At 41.4% G+C, this 18,009-nt stretch overlaps 1 protein-coding gene across 1 annotated transcript in view; it reads right to left on the bottom strand.

Moving 5' to 3' along the window:
• Positions 1-1,180: 1,180 nt before the first annotated feature.
• Positions 1,181-18,009, bottom strand: part of SFRP5 (secreted frizzled related protein 5) — a 120,862-nt gene continuing 104,033 nt past the window's right edge. Inside the window, exon 3 of the mRNA XM_085606349.1 lies at positions 1,181-5,877. Coding sequence (XP_085462475.1) covers positions 5,525-5,877 — 353 coding nt within the window. The 3' untranslated portion in view covers positions 1,181-5,524. The remainder of the gene's footprint in view (positions 5,878-18,009) is intronic.

Raw genomic sequence — 18,009 nt, 5'->3', positions numbered from 1 at the left:
GAACACTAAATTGTGCTGTACTTTGGAAAGCGTTGGAGCGTTGGAGAGAAAAGATGGGGTCGCTTAACTCTTTAAAGATAACACTTTTGGGTGTATAAAGGGCTATTCAAATATTAATTAAGCAACTAGGATGCAACATGACTTATGTCACTCTCCATGTTTCCAATATCCATTCTATTTTTTTTTAAAGTAGGTTTCAGCTATAGTAGCTAGATTTTTGGCAAGCTGCAGAATTTGTTAAAGAAGTCAAAAACATGGATTTAATTTTAACTTCTTGAATGTTAAAATGCCTTAAAAAGACCCTTCAAAAATCATGTTATAGTCCCATTTACAATATCATGAGATTCAAAAACTCACATATTAAATACAAAAAAACTTAGGTTTACAAGTCTTTTTCAGGAATAAATGTTAATAATTAAACAATGTACATGTCTTCTAACTGGAGTTTGAAATGCATCAAGCAGTACAAAACCATAGTACCCTTGAAATCAGCCAATAGCACATTCCCAAATATATTTTGTGCATAAAATATTCATATTTTACTGCTTCCTTACTGAAATATGTTGAATTTCATAAACACGATTTTCAACTATATTCATGGATGAAATGAGGATAAGAAATGATGAAGCTGCCTGCCCCAGACAAGCAAAAAGGCATCACAAATTATTGCTTACGTTTTCTCTTTGTCTTGAACAAATAAGTTGATAATAGTCAAATTGTCAGAAAACTTTAACTCATGTAAATTAAAATTCTTCCATCAAAATCAATCTCTGTAATAGAAAATAGGATCTTACTTTCATTAACAGTCAGCTTTAAGTGTACTGATGTGTCATTCATTCCTTAACTATTTTTCATATTGGTATTGAAAGTTCCTGAATACATTATCATTCACAAAGCATTAGATTGTAATTATCCTGCCTTCAGTCCATCTGCTTCAGGCTAGGTCTTTTAAGAACTGTTGCCTTCTTGTGTCTCGCGAAGTTTCAGATGAACTGAAGTCGTAAAATGCAGCAACAAATAGTGACCATTGATTACGTCATCACCTCTAGGCGGAGATAACATGAGCCCTAGCCTATTGCTTTTACCCAAATCTAACATTATTTAAAATAAATTCAAAAAGCCTACATGTTCAGGCCAGTTTTGGTTCCCGTATTTTGTTGCAGCGCACATGTGCGCATCATTTTCTTTTTTCTAAATTTGAAAAATTAACAAACATTTGATTTTATCTTACTTAATAATTTCTAAAAACGTACTTTAAATCACCAAAGACTACATTGTATCTCAATCCAACATATTTCAAAGGTCTGTAAATTATACTGTGTACAAAACGTATCTCTTAAATCATCTACAACAATAATGATTGTACTTTCCTTAATGCTGTTTTATTGATGCAGGTTATGTGTTGCGACAGTTTTTTGCTTCAACCACTGAGACCATGAGACATGTTAAGATATTCCTACTTTCCCTACAACAGCGACACACTGCTCAAGGGATCATAGATAGGGGCACTAGTGCTGGGCAGCACATAAATATGAGAAGCAGAGTAGAACTGCGGCACGTGATGAACATGAAGGACCCGCTTGAGAGTTGCTTTGTTATTCGGATGAGGGCAAAAAAAGGAGTAAAAAGCTGTGCATGTTAATTCATTGCAATTTTTCTTTTTCCACTTGCCGGAAATGTGGAAAATCCAATGGGAATCAGTTCTCCGTTTGTGAGTTCACAAGCCACAATGACTGCTGATCCAGCATCCTAAAAGACTGACGTCCGCAATGTCTGTACCTCTGAGTGCAGGAATGCAGATGAACAGGACTGCATAATCTGTAGTCTGGTTCTAAGAGTTTATGGTGGGGAAAAAACAAAGACACGTGGAGGTACACAGAGGTGCCCAGATGAGGATAAACCCAGTGAAAGAATGGATAAGAAAGGGATAGTCCTTGTTCTATGAAATTGGAATCGTAGGGTCACACCATGCATGCCTTCACCCAGTGAGCATGCGCATTACTTTGATTATGAGAACGTCATCAGCACTTGGACACCCAAATGAACCCTTCACTTTATCCACATCATGAGGGAACAGATTTATTCAAAATTGTACTCACACAAGATACATCCTTGTTTAGGTTACTTATCTGTTCTTTACGTGTGTGTCTTTTTTCCTGTGTGTAGCCACAAAACCGTTGTGCAGTCATGGGCCATACGCTGGTTTTCAGAGTAGCCAGTAGTTTTGTTGTCTAGAACTAGTGTAGAAAACGGGGTTAGATCAGCTAGCTCATTATTCCTACTTCTTGTTACTAATGGAAAAATAATGTTCCCAGTGGCCAAATCCTTTCGTTTTACAGCCACATCGATTTTGTGAGGTTTCAGTCCCTGTTAATCCCCGTGAAAACTTTACTGCTGCAGTTGAAAGCAGTACATATGGAAGTGTTTTCATTCGGAATATTTCTCTTTTAAATGTTGTCTTTTGCACACTTGACTTGAATGTAGGTGCGCAAAAAAGTCTGAATTGGGTCCCTATGTAGCCTATTTGCTAGCGCACATATTTTTGTTGATACGCACAACACTCTATAATTGAAATGATTAAAAATGACTAAGGATTATGACACATTTCAGCATAGCGTTTTCTAGGGTTCCTGGTTATATAATCTTTTCACAAACCCTCAAGGAAGAGTTAAGGTAGATGACCATATAGAACTTTACATGCTTCTAATCATAGCACTTTGTTCCCAGAATTCCATATTTTGTAAAGTCAATTCAGAGGTTCATGGTTATGTGAGAAAAGTTAACATAACTCTTTGTGAAATCTAACATATTGTTTTAGTAAAAGTCAACGGCGACCATACTTCAAGATCATTTTAGAAATTGCATTCTACCTAGAAAGAATCTTTCCCCTAACTCTGAAGGTTTCATAGAATTGCCAAGTAGGACTTGAGCATTAGAAACCAAAATCCACAGACTGACATAGAGGCACAAAATGTAAATTCTAGAATGAAGCATGTTCTAGTCCTCTCCTACCTTACCATTTCATCCATGTCAGCCTTTGTAAGTTCAACGTGTCGTCATTTATGCAAGACTGAAAATGTATTACCTCTCTTATGCCAATATGATATTTGGACTCACTGCCTTTCTAATGCCTATCTTCCTCTACACTTACTTTATTTTCTTCAGATAACATGGTTACGTTTCACACATTAGCCTCCGAGAGCGAAAGCCACATCTCTTTGCATTGGGACAGAGATTTGTGCGAGATGATGATGCCTCTTCCACCCTCCAGGAAATAGATAAACCCAGGGACTATTGCATGAATGTTGCATTGCACATGCACAAGGGAAGTCTCACAGAAGTGAGCCTAGATGCTGGTATCCAGACACAGTCTTTATGTGGTTGTTGACATTAAAGTGTGGGCTGGAGACAACTGATAGAAGCTTACAGAAAATGTAATATGATATAGTGATAGGGATGCCATACTGAGAAACAAGCATGGACCTGGATTTGAGGAAACCGTGATGTGTCAATTTGTCAGGCTAAACGTAGTTTGAGAAGGCGGGCATAGCGCTTTGTTAATGTGGGATTAAAGAGGCCAGCACCCGTGTAAAGGGGCAGGTTTTGAGGCAGTGTAGAGCGTTTTTATGATAAGTTGTTGGGGACATGAGAGGTCATCTTCTTGAAGGAGAAATTGGATCTCTTGCACACAATGAAGATTGGGCCTGGTCCAGCTATTTGTATTCCTCTTCAGTCACTGAATCGTGGGTACTAATGGCCATGAGCAAAATAGTTTACAACCATCAACTTTCGGTGACATGACAGAAAACTAGGATTGTGCTCACTGCGTGGACATTTTGGATCATGACAAGATATTTTGCCAAGAGCACAAATATTCTCAAGACACTTTAAAAATAAATATTTGAACATAACTTGTAATTGCTCCTAAGTGTCCACCTCCATAGATTAATGCAGATAACACTGTCAGTGTATGTTTTTTTGGAGGCACATGGATGAGCCTATGCTTCAGAATTGAAACAACTGGTTTGCAGCAGCAAATCACAGCTCGCCTTTTATGGACAGCATTTGAAAATATCTCGATTATTGTGTTTTTTTTCAATGTAAGCCTCATGCTCAGATTTCTAATGGTGTGCTTTTGAAACTGATCACTTGGTAACCCATTTTCAGGTGTGAAATATGGCCATTCTGCAAAGATAATGCTTATTTTCAACAATTTCAATGTACTACCTAGGAATAACGCATGTGGTAGCCCTTTTCTACTCTTCACACATACTCATGATGTTTCTTGTGAAATGAAATTGAATCCGGCACCATCAGAGACCACATCTATCAAATCCGTTTCCCTGATCTGGAAACAGTACATTTGACTGACATGAATTTAATGCAGAAGCCAAACCATTTTATAAAATAAGAAGATATGGACAACAATCATCGTGTCAGCTATAACAGGCAGGCACTTGCAAACTTCTTACAAACCTTAAAAACTAACTTTTTCACCTTTATCTACTTTTAAGAAACAAAGTAAATGAATCAGAAACATCTGAAAATTAAACAGTGCACAGTAAAAATGTAATCCTACACATTTCATTCCTATTTGTCCCCATTCCCTCCTTTCCAAAAAAGGCACTTTTGCACTTACCTCCCCTTCCCTTAGATTTTCCATGCAAACAGAAAAGAAAAGAAAAATAGTCACTTTTTGAAGAATATTTTCAATGAATAGAGCAGGGCTTGCCACCAAACTTTAGCCATGAAATGGCTATCCCGCTCTTCTTCTACTGGTTATATATTTGATATTTGATCAGGATTAGATCAACTTTGTGAGCCACAAGCTATAAAAAACAAATCATTCTTCACATGGGCTATTCACTTTAATACAGTGATCTGCAGTTTGCTTTTGTATAGTTTGTCACTGTATCAGACATTTATAAAATTGCATGGTTTTGTTGTCGAGGTTTAACCTCGTCTGTACTGGTTCTGACATCTGAAACGTCTCCCTACAGACCAGACCTTGTTCCACTGTTTCCGGATTTCTTTGTAGCAAATTTAACCTATGGCCAACATTTCACAAAATAATTATTTTCTTCAGTTAAAGTATGCGATCAAGTAGGTTATTTTTTTTATTTCTTGCAAACCTGTTACATTTCAGCAATCGCAGAACAAAATTGATCCTTTATTTACCTGCCACTTTGCATATCTAAAACTTTGCCACTTACCAAAAATAAATGAACTAGTGGCAGGCCTTTCGGTTATTGCCTGTGTTCTTGCAATTATTTGCTAGTCTTTTGTCATTGCTATGAAAAAAACGTATTTATCATGGCACGATTGAATCTCAAGCTGCCGCCATTTTGTCCAGCAGGCCTTTCAAGACCATCTACATTTTGGTGGCATTGAGTAGAACAGAAGGAACAGCATTTGGGCGTATGTAGCTCATATATGCTATATTGCGCTGGTATGGACTAATATTTAGAGAGGAAGCACATTTGGTCATGGAGAGGAAGACATAGTTTTATCTGGGAAAAAGTGCTTAGCGAAAGGATCCCAAGAGCCCTCCAGCGCTGTGGGAGACTGTGTCCGAGCATGGGTATGAGAACATAAAGTTCACCGCATACTTCATCTCTTTGCTCTTTTTGTCCCATTTATAGATTGCCGTGAGCAAAAGCCGTCCATCAACTTTGCGCCCCATGATCAGGAAGCTGCCGCTCAGGTTGTCCAGTTGAGGGCATGGGCATCCCGCGGCATTCTTGATGTACAGCACAAGCCTCCGAAATTCTTTCCGCTTCAGTTTCCCTGCTTTCAGAACTTTCTTCTTCTTCTGCGCGGCAATTAGTTTGCGATCGCCATTCTCAATCTTCACCTCTTTTATCCTCATTCGAAGCACTAATAAGATAAAAAAGACAAAATACCATGTATCTTGGTGAGAAATCTTCCAATATTTATTTTTTCATCTTAGGAACATGAAAGAAAAGATTGAGAGGATTACATTTTACCAATATATTATTAAACACATGAGAAATTGAAATCATATCCATTTTTTGTCTCTCACTTGCATAGATCTGAGATGGCTAAAATACAAATACAACACTTTTAGAAGAGTTGTTCTAGAATATTGTCAAACAGATTTGTTTCCAGATAAATTGGCTGCAAGCGAGGCAGAGTGACTGCATTCCTTTTGCTAAGAAGAGGCTTTAAAAGAAGGATTTTTGGAACATCCTGTTCTATTGAAGCTGGAGTCTTGCTAGTTCTTATAATAGGAACCTTAGAGGTTGGATGTGGAATGGCAGCATGTCACATTCATTTTCAGCCGCTGAAGTGATGTAAAATGGAAAATAACTCATGGCATGAAAAAACACCAGAGCTGGACATTTTCAAAAAAATGTATTTCCTGTTTGGTGCCTGAGCGTCAAATGCTTTGACTTAAGTTTATTTTATGTAAATCATAATTCTACTTTGGTGTACATCCTATTTCTAGAATTATGCAACTTATCTGAAAGAAAATGTGCAACATGAACAGTATTGAAACGCCTCGATGCCCATCTCCAAGTGCCTGCAATGTTTTGAAACATTCATTGGCAGTGCTGCTTCTTTAAGGAACTATTCACAATGGTATTTTTGAAAGTTGTAAATCTATTCTTTGTAGATTTCCTAATTTTGAATAGATCCGGAATCTTTATACAGCTCGCAAAAATTCCTAAGCTTAGCTACCTAAATCTGCAAAAATCAGTTTATGTAAATTCACCTAAACTGTAAATTAATGAAAAATCCATCTTTTTACTGTTATTCCTCACGTGCAAATCTCTCTGCTGTGCCCTTCGAAATATGGTTCGTTTGAAATATGGTGATGATCATAGATTCTTTACCCTGGACTTGATCTGCAGAACCAAGTTTTCTGGAGTATCTTTAGATGTGCCTATAGGATGGAAAAATTGATTGGAAGGATTTGTGAATTTGTGTTCAGGATTGTGCTGTGTATCACTAGCACAGGAGTGGAAATTCTACAAGCTAATTGCAGCCATCAAAGGTCAGTCTTTCTTGGAAGTAGTTTCACTACCATGCAAAAATAATGTTTGCTGGAAGCATATACCTGCCAAGGTTTCATATTTAGTGTAATTATGAATGACAATTCTAGGACTATAAGTGACACTTTCTGGCGAGCAAAATCATGCAATGAAGACGAGGAAAACTAAAAGTCTCCAGGAGAGTAAGGCTGAGGCACACAGAGGTCATAGCCAGGCTGTATTATTTTAAAAAAACTTCAGCCTGATCATCCCTATAAAAATGATTAGCTGATGGGTCTGGCGCACTGCCTGCTACCTGCCCAGCCCCGCTGGTGCGAACAGATCACACCAGCAGCAGCCTGGCACAGAGCTACACTACAGGCTCCGCTCACTTAGTGATGCTTGGCGCGGAGTTGAGAGAAGCTACATTGCACCACAGTGGCTCTCACCCCTTGGACCCTAAATGAGTTAGTGCAACTACTAACGCAGCTAAAAACTGTCAGTGAGCAGACAGACTGCTCTCAGCTGTAACGCAGGGTAGGCAGCTCAGAAGATGTTCATGATCCTGCACACCGCTGAAAGCAAATTTGTAATAGCATTTAGCAGCTTAACTAGGAGATACCTCATTGCCACACTCGGGCACTTTGAGAGGCGAGAGCCTGCCGGCGTCAAGAGGCAGGCCGCGGCTGCAATGACTCGTGTACTCCCGCAGCAACGCCTCTGTACCCTGGACTGGTGTGCTCTCGGCTGCCGCCCTTATGTGTCACTTGCCTTCCCTGTATTTCCTCTTGGTCACCTTCCGGCAGATTTATGTGCACACCTGTGCCCCTGCAGTCTTTGTTTGTTATCCTGGCCCACCTCTACTGACCTTCTATGAACCCCTCGTCCACTGCAGCCCCTTGGGTTTCCCTGTCTGCCTTGCTGGACCATATGTAACCCCACCCTTCCTCTAGCTCTTCTATGTGGCAGTATACCACTCTCTGTAATACCTCTAAATGCCCCCCTGCAGGACCTCGGTCTTCCATCACCTCCCATCTATGTACCCCCGGGCCCCTGAAGGCTTCCTGCATTCCATGGCAGCACCAGTGTCTCATCCAGCTGCCCCTCTGTGTGCATCTGACTTTCAATCAATGTGTTAAGGCCCGCCCCTGCATATGACCCCTGCTGTTAGAAATGGGAGCAGGCATCAGAGATCCAAAAATAATAATTACAAAAGTTTACATTTGTTTCAGACTAAGGCAGCACTTTTTCAGTCTCTTTAAATCACAAACATTAGAATGTACTCAGAGAGGGCAACAGATTCCATAAAAAGAATCCAGTGTCTGCCCCAAAGTTTCCACCATGCTGGGTACAGCACCATATCGGGGCAAGTTTAGGTTCAGCTCTGGACCACAGAAGTCTCTAAACTGGAGCAAAGGTAAAGCCCTGGGATAGATAAGAGTAAGACCGTCCATTGCTTTAATGTTATAGAGAAAACGGATGCTTTGATCTGGACTGTGACCATTGGCTAGCCAAGTACTGCACAGCGGGCAACCTTGTCATGTCAAGTTGAGCCATATTAAAATATGCTGCCAAGCAGCACAAATACCTTTAGAGAAAATAGTTTGAATTAGGGCAATTCTATGTTTAATACCCAGTGAATGGTAGCTTGCAAATGGTGATCAAGATGTGAATTACTGTCTTGCATGGGTCAGTGGGGACCCTTGTTAAACACCGGATCAAACATTTTCAGGATGCCAAAGCAAGATGCTGACACAGAGGTGACTTGATCCACCATTGAGAGATTTGTGTTTAGAATTATGCCTAAATCCCTGGTGGAGTTAGAAAGCTGAGGAATGTTTCCTAACTCTTTAGGCCATCAGCTTTCCGGCCGACAGGATTTGCAATTTCCAAAAAGGATCACCTCCTTTTGTAGCCATTTAGTTTGAAGCAATTAGCCTACATCCAAATAATGATTTGGGATGTGCAAGAATTAAAGCTGGCCTGTTAGAAAATTGTGCATTGATCCTTTTTTCCAGCACTTTTGCATGAGAGGGCAGCAAAGATGTGGGTCTGTAGTTAAGAAGCATCTGAGAGTCTGCGGAGGGAGTTTTCAGTAAGGGAAGTATGTTAGCAAGCTTCCATCCAAGTGGGAGTTTGGCTGTGGGATTTGTGGAGGTTTGTCTAATATGGAGATATTCAACTGTATCTCTTCAGCATAGGAGCCTATTTCAAACCTGTAAGACCCAATAATTCCTGCAGGGGAGGTCATGTGTATACTAAATAGTGCTGGGTTTAAGGAGGAACCTTGAGGAACTCCAAACATTGCCCTGGTAGTAGTGTCTGAGTGATGTGAAGGGTTAAAGACTGTCTGGGATCTGTTGGACAACAAAGATCTGAACCACTTCAGAGCATCTAGGTAAATGTCTAGTTCCTGCATGTGTTTGAGCAGAATGGCAAGAGAAACTGTATCGATACTAAACATGTCACCTGTTGCTGTCAACAAAGCAGCCTCTTAACTGTGGGCTACTCTGAAGCCAGATTGCTAGGGATCAAGAAGGTTGTGCATTTCTAAGTAGTTAGAAAATTGTGCATTGATCATTTTTTCCAGCACTTTTGCATGAGAGGGCAGCAAAGATGTGGGTCTGTAGTTAAGAAGCATCTGAGAGTTTGCGGAGGGAGTTTTCAGTAAGGGAGGTATGTTAGCAAGCTTCCATCCAAGTGGGAGTTTGGCTGTGGCAAACAAGATGTCGAAGAGGGATGTCAGTGTGGACCTTTATTAACTTGGACATAGGGCAAATATGTAATGTACCACAACAACGGCAAGGTCATGAATGGAATGCTTGATTTAATCTCAGCCAATGGAAATCGTTTGGGCCGCATTCCAGTCCATCCTTTTTCATCCACCATGTCACTCTAGACAAAGGCTTACTGCATGCAAATCAGTACTAAACCTGTTCCTCATGGGAGCAGTCCATCCTCAACTACCAGGAGAGGCCCCTTCTAGAAGGGCCCATAAACAACTCCAGCCTGGTTTTGATGTACTTTGGCAAATTCAGTAGGGTGTAGCTTGTGCCCTATGGCACATGAGCACCGGAGGCACATCTGAGCATACCCATCATGCTTAGGACATCAACTGCAACAAGAACAAGGTGATAGATGGAATGCTTGAATTAATTTCATTACCTGTTACGCCGTGGGCTGTGACCCTACTGGCGGCCCCTCTCACCACACCCCCACGGGTCATGGCCTGACCTGCGGCACCTATTCCTGGACACCGGGCATGCCGCAGCTCAGTACGGCGGCCCCCATTTCTTTTTGGGTGCAAATATGCACCCTGCAGCATTTATCTCCTTTGGTGCATCCCGCCAATGTAGGCGGCAGCCTGCCAACAACCATACCACCCTGAAGCACTTTGTCTTGTTTGTATTCAGAGGTTGGGCAGGGTTGGGCATGGTTAGTGCCTGGATGGGGGGACCGCCTGGGTAGACTTACCTGAATCTGTGGGAGTCCTTCTTAAGTTGCCTACAGTCATGGTTTAGGGGCCATCTTTTTTGTGTTCTTTCTCCTATAATTCCTCTGTACGGTGCCCAGAATGCCTTGGGTGTGGTTTTTCTTAACCATGTCAAGATGGTGGTTTTTTTCTAACCTTTTTTCCTTTCCCATCCCAAACCAAGATTGTGGCTCTCCTTTGATATTACATCACTTCCTGTCCTTGGGTATTTAAGGGGCTGGAATTCTAATCTTTCTTGCGTCGCAACACTCTTCGTTCCTGTTGGGGTCTCTTCGCTCCTGTTGGGGACTCTTTGCTCCTGTTTACATCTATTCGCTTCTCTGAGTAACACTTGCTCCAGTTTGGTATTCATTTCAGTGGGCTCCTTCTTCCATGGTTCGCTCCTTCTCAGGGCTGTCGTCGCCTTGCTGACTACCATCGTTGATGTGTCCAGTTGCCTGGATTCTGGAGTCACCGCTTTCATCATAGGTTTTTTCCTTCAGGGATTTTTCTTTTTGGGGACTCCTTCGGGAAGGCACTGCCTGCCCTGATGTTGAATTGTCAGCAACACAATGGCTACCGGAAAGGTTCGCCTCTACCACGGACACACCAGAACCCTCAAGACCCGGAACCGGGAAACATCTTCACACCTAAAGGTTAGAAGAAAGAGTACCGAACCTGACATCCACTGGCAATCGCTCGGGCCACATTCCAGTCAATCATTTTTCAATGCGCCTGGCAGTTTGAGGCGGAATGTTCTAATTGGAGGAGAGTCAAGAATAATGTGCATTTGTCTGGGTTCAAACGGAGGTGATAAGGTGTGCAAAATAATGATGGACTGGGATGCAGCCTGGGTATTTACCAGTGGCTGAGATTAATTCAAGCATTCCACCGGTCACTTTTTTGCATACCTCAGTGCGACACCCTATGTATTACACATTATGCCGAGATATGGGAACCATGATCACTATATCATTGGAACTAAGCTACACTTGAATGAAGCATCCCAATCAGGGCAAAACCCGTCTTGGGTTGCTTGATTTCCAGTTCAGGGAAGACCTTGCCTGGCAGTTCATAATGGACTGTTTAAATTGGAGGAGGGTCAATACTGATGTTCATGTGCCTGAGTTCAAACTGAGCTGGCATGGTGTGCAAGTGAACGATAGAATGGGATGCATACTGAGGAAATTAGCAGTGGATGAGATTAATTCAAGCATTCTACCCTTCACTTTTTGTATCCTTCAAAATGTGGGCAGGGATTGTATGGCAAACCAGATTTAATGCGGCACATCGTTTTGCAGGCAGTGTCTGTGTTGACCGAGGTGAATTTGGGCATGGACTTGCCACAGTAGGTAGACGCAGGAAAACAAGCAGAGTATCATTGGGGGTTGTAAGTCAAAGTTTGCACAAATTTGATTGCTTTTATAGTGAAAGAATCTTTAAAGTGCAGAGCAAAGTTGCTGCGAGGGATGATGGGTTGTGAGCTGGCAGTAGCTTGTGAAAAATTAATAATAATTGCAATATTTCTCATACTAGTGTTGATACAGTTTACAAAAAATCTCAACAAGTCCATCGGATATGCCAGTGATAGTTCTTCAATGAAGCTTTGCATGCGCCAGTTACTAGGTAAGAGCATCTCCGGGAATGCTCCAAGATTTGGAATCCCATTCAAGATCTCCTAATTTGTTTGTGTACCATTTGGCAGAGGGGATTTTGAATGAGGGGGAACTCTCTAATGGGATCGATAAAGTTGACAGTATTGATAATTCACTGGCTAAAACTTTCAGCTCCAAATGCAATCTCAGTCTCCTTGCCTAGAGGAGGGTTATTTAGTATCTCTTTCAGTCTGTGTTGTTTTATATATTTCATGGATAATAGCAAAATGGAAGGTTATAAGGTCATGGGAAAGGGAGTGTCAGTCTTAAGGTCTGTTATATTACTAAATATATGTCCATTTTGGTGAGTAGAGCTGGCAAGCTTCAGGGAGAGGCCAACCACTTTGAGGGTGTCAAGCCAATTGATAGAGTCTTCATTGGAGCTATCGTTCTGATGATATTAAATGTCTCCTACGATTAAGAAATAGTAGTTTTTGAAAATAATAAGAGAGATACATTACAGAGGTTTGTGTCTAAAGTTCTTTTTAGATTCCCTGGGTCTGTAGATCGAAGTGCCATGGAGGCGAAAGTGAAAGTTGATATGAAATCTAAAAAACCATACACCATCCAATCATAGGAGCCAACCTTGAGGGTCGTGCCAAAGACTGTAAAGTGGAGAATTAGGGTGATTCCTCCTCATATTTTAAGAAGTCTATTTACTTTCATGATTTGGTAGCTGGGATGGCTGGTCACAGCATTGTCTGGGTTGGAGAATATATTGACCCAGGTCTCCATGACAAATCATGGATCCAAGGGATGGGAGATGATTAAATCCCAAATTTTTATGTTTAGAGATTCAAAATGCTAGTCAAATAATGACTGATGGTGTGGGAGAGGTCTCTGTCGGGATCAGTTTGCTCTACATTAAAGTCTAGATAGTTTGACACCCACGCTATTATAGAGATGAGGCATGCTAAGATGGTACCAATATTGCTATAACTGTCACAGAGGCCCAAAAGGATCTGGGTATCATTGGCATACATCTTACATAGTTGATCCTGGGCCACCATAAATCCAATCCTGCGATTCTGTGCACCCAGTGTGATGTTCTGAGATCAGATGGAGGAATTAGTCCGGATGGATAGTCAGATTGGAGAGAAGGAATGTCACAGAAGATGACAATGAGCAAGGAATGTCAAACTTGTCGTTCGTCAGAAGCCTTGATTCTTATGAGAAAAAAAGTGTCTGAAAGAACTCTAATCCATGTTCCCGATCCAAGATGCAGTAGGAGTGTTCTGTGATGTCAGTTCCTGTTTGAAACTTAATTAAAGGAGGCAATCGCGAGAGGAAGATGCATTTCAACATATGTGTTTCTTATTTTTTGTCATGCTCATTGCCCCCTTCTTTCTTGGTTTCAGAGGGAGGCTGGAGCCGGTCTAACCTGCTTAACCTAAATCTCAATCTTCAATCAGGAATTATAATATTGTCAAGGATTCATTCATTTTTGTTTTTTTTCTTCCTGGGGCCATCTTAAGTAGGCACTTGATAGTTTTAAACTTTATTTTGACCAATCAAGGCCATAAAAGATCATTATAAAAACACAGTAATCAAAATAAAATCATTGGGCAATTCAATGCAGTACATGTGCACAAATCTTGATTAATCAATTCATTAAAATATGCTAAAAGTGCAACAAAAAGTTAAAAACTTGTCATGTTTAAAACAACATAACTTACAACCAGCCACACAGCAGCCAAATCATTGCATCAAGACATCAGCCTAACTGTTTACAATTCTACAAGCTCAAACACAGCAATATCATAACAGCCAAAGGCACAGAGTAATAATGTGTTAGATGTGGCAGCGGTTCATAATGGTCATCTCAAACTTCATGCAGTCAAAAAGGACCTCAGCGTACACTTGCTTCTGCGGCAGCGAGCCTCTAATGAGGACAGTTACACCACATTATGCTTGTGCCGAAGCCTCCAAGCTTTGTACAGATATTTGGCTACTGAGAACACATATAGATCGGGCTTCCTGCAGTTAGAATCGTGAGAGCAGTGGCAAAGTTTCTCACACCTCACATTTGACCTGCCGGGACCAACCAAGATCTCCCAATGCCTGCATATGCTGAGCAAAAGAACTTAAAATGTACAAATGTTTCAGACTGAGATGTGCAGCAAGTCCTTTTTGGAGATAATCTCGGCTTCACACTCCAAGTACATCTGTGTTTATTCACAGGTAAAATTCCATATTGGAATTTCAGATATATGGTTTTTGCTTCAGCGGGCTTAATGTTATCAAGAAATTGTGACGTACACATTTTATGCATAAGAAATTTTGGGTTAAGCTTCCTAAACAATATGTCAATTGGTGGGTGTTATTAACAAATGCCTAATAACTGTTCTTCAGATTGACCACCAACCCCTTATTACAAGAAGATGGATTATTCCAGAGCCCACTCAAGTCTAGATTGGTTAGCCAGGTCTTCACAGATTTTAATCTGGGAGTTCTAACTCCAGGGTCAAGATCTATCAGTTCCTGGAGCGTTTGCGAGTACTGGCTCAAGTCTTCCGGTGAACAAAACCTCTCCAAATATAGGAGTTTGAGGTTAGCAATGTCTGAGACGCTCTGCAGTGCCAAGTACAATCGTATAGGAATCAGTGAGGCATTTTGAAAAAGGCCAGTAAGGGAACACATATGTCTGTTTTCTGTTGCTACCAGCTGTGAGACATTACCAGCACCCCACACATCGGAACCATATAGGACTTCACTGGCTGCTTTAACATGATATATCTGCAGCATGGGTGAGAAGGGATGATAAGTAGAAGATTTTAATGCCCTCAGGACATCCACGGCCCTATGCAGCACCTTACTTTTCTGGGGTTGCGCCGACCATGAGAGGGAGCGCATTGATGCATCAGCCACACTCCAAGGTCATCAAACTCCCTTACCCCTTCTAGCGGTGCGCCATGGATGTGTATTTTCCCATTAAAACAACGACCGCGTTGTGATTCCGCATACCATTACTCCGCAAGTCGGAACAATGACTTGCGGGGGGGGGGGGGGGGGGAGGGGAAGGTGTTGGATTTAAAATGCAACACCTTCCCTACTGTCCGCACAGACTGGAGTTGGAATAGTAAATTATACTATTCCAACATACAGCGCCCCCCTCCGCAAGTCGTTGTTCCGACTTGCGGAGTAATGGTATGCGGAATCGCAACGCAGTCATGATTCCCTGCAGAAAAAAAGAATGCTAACTAAGGAGGCAAATCCCTCTGGCTGAGGCATCCAAAGGCATCCATTAGGACTCTTATTGTCATGAATTGACATTTGTCTATCTGGTGACGTATTGTGTCATTCTCCTGGGGGAAAGGTTTGTTGGGAAGAATCGTTGCCTCGACATTTCCCTTTCTCCCTTCATCTGCCCTTTGCTAAAAAAACAATTAAAAAAAGAGAAGTAATTGTCGAGTCGCGCTGGAATTTGGTCCACGGGAAGAGTCTGCCCTGGTACCGGGAGATGGATTTGCTTCTGTGTCAGAATCGTGGGATCCACAGGAATGACAACATTTCGCCTCGACTTTCCTCTATTTCCCTTGTGGCTGTTTTCACTCTGTCTCAAATGCCATCTGTCCTCTTAGTTAATATTACCACATTAAAACTTTTTTTACTACCCATCGATGGACTTGGATAGAAAAGGAGGGAATCAAAACACGAGAGTGAGAGCAGTAACGAGGAAAAATGAAATGCGCCCTAAGAATAAAAATCGTTTAGTGTCTGTCCTCCCATTTGAACACAGAACTGGGCATTTTAAATAGATATGAATTAACAAATAACTTCCTACCCCTCTCTACAAAAGTCCATCCTTTGCACAACAATCAATGCATGAGCTGCCACCCTCTGCTATTTTTAAAACAATTCCTCTTAAGCCTTCAGGGTCACATGTCATAGGAAACCTTTTCTGTGATAGCATTTGGGGTCAACGCCCATATCATATGATTAAGGCTCCCTGTTTGATATGATGTCCAGTGAAGTAAATGTGAGGGCTCATGAGGCATTTGATGTCACTCCTGGCATTTTACGGAACGGACGTAACTTCTTTTGAGTAAACCGAGTTACAGAAACTCGTCTAGCTTAAAAATTGCCTTTCCATGAGGGCCCAAGATCCACCACAAAACTGGTTCACTTTCAGTCCAGCCTACCTCAGATACCAGTCTCAATTAAAAGGCATTAAAAAAAACTATAGACCCGAATAGGTCGGATGCTTGTAAATGATTTGACCAACAATATGTACCCCAGGACGTCAGCACTAATACAAAGGTCTCTTGGGGGTGCGGGGGGGGGGGGGGGTATGCTTTGCATAACACCACTTATAGATTTTAAACCCGAGATTAAGCCTCCTCTTGTCTTCCACCCTTTTCCTGCCTGTGACTTCATCATTCCCATGAGCATTTACTTGCGTGGTTAGTAACCACTGCGTTTGTAGTTATGATATTTAATAATGTCAAAATCCTTTGTGACACAATGTCAGCCAATATCAAGTTATTATCTACATTGCTCACTAAGTCAGAAAATCTGGAAGTAATATTGGTCATTAACAGCAGTTGGAAGATAAAGTGGAAAGGAGGGATAGAAAATCATCACTATAGAAGCAGGAGAGAAACTTCTAGAAAGCAGCCACTACAAGAAGAATCTTAAAGAAAGTACAAGATGCATGGTATGGAGCTATTTGGTGAATAGAGTACTAGAACATTACCCTGTAATATTAATATCGACAAGACTCACCAAACATCTCCACTAGGACAAATTGACCAGAATTCCAGGCAAAGTCACCTTATAAAACTTGTAAAGGAGTCTCAAGGGACTGAAAAACTGCAGGCTGTACAGTCAGAGAGACTCACATGAAATCAGAACAACCCCAAACAGTGAGGGTGTAAAAGGCAAGTGCAAATGACATGAGGGTGGAAATCCCTTACAACTTGCAATGTTGCCAAATTAAAGAGTGAATCTCAATTATACCTTTTATATGGACTCTGTCTTCTGTAACTCAAAGGCAGATGATCCCCTGAAGTCTCAAGCCTCTGTGGTGGCGCCATCTTGGGTGAGAATATGTAACAGGGATGTTCCTGAGAAGGACTGTATCTGGGGTGCTGGGTGGCTGCTAAATAAGAGGTTACCACAGACACCTGTCGTGTCCCTTGGCACTGCCGGGCTTGAAGTCTCTAATGCCATGCCACGCAAAGCTTAGCAAATGACCTAAGAATGGCCTAGCCAGGTAACCCGTAGTGCCAACAGGGTGCTGTGACAAATCTCTTATTAAGCAGTTGCTTGTTTTGCATTTAATCTCTGTATGTAGTCGTGTTACATATTCTGGGTTATTCAGTGTGTTTTACATACTACTTATGCAGGTATGTATTTAGTTAGATGAATTAACAGTTCTGAGTTTTATTATCCATGGCAACTCAGTAGCATGTTTTGCATATAATGTAGTGTAGAGGAAGTTGCGGTTTGTTTAGAGTTCAGGAAAATACTTGTATTTGTTTAGTATCCTCGGTTAAGTGATTGTGTGTTTGCTTTCCCATGTTATCCAAGAGCATGTTTAGCATTGCTGTGCAGGTAGTGCAGTTAAAAATTTTGTACACTTGTGCAGTTGTGTGCACAGAGCCCCTTGAATACACAGTCGTGTATTTAGCATGTGATGGATAAACGTAATTTGGAATTCGTGTGTGAGTTCCCTGGTGAAGTAGTAGTGTGTTTAGTAGTCCTGATTAGTAGTCCTAGTTATGTGGTGACAGGATTACATTCTAATGGACATGCAATCAGTGGCATCACTAGGGTTGGTGTCACCCGGTGCGGGTAACTCATGGTGTCACCCCCTCACTACTTACCGCATGGACAGCCTCCTGCTCCGAGTCCGCCAGTGGACACAGTTGGCACCCTATCTCAG

This window comes from Triturus cristatus, chromosome 1_2 (assembly GCF_964204655.1).
Source record: "Triturus cristatus chromosome 1_2, aTriCri1.1, whole genome shotgun sequence".
NCBI classification, from domain to species: domain Eukaryota; kingdom Metazoa; phylum Chordata; class Amphibia; order Caudata; family Salamandridae; genus Triturus; species Triturus cristatus.
This window is presented reverse-complemented; position numbering and strand designations above follow the sequence as displayed.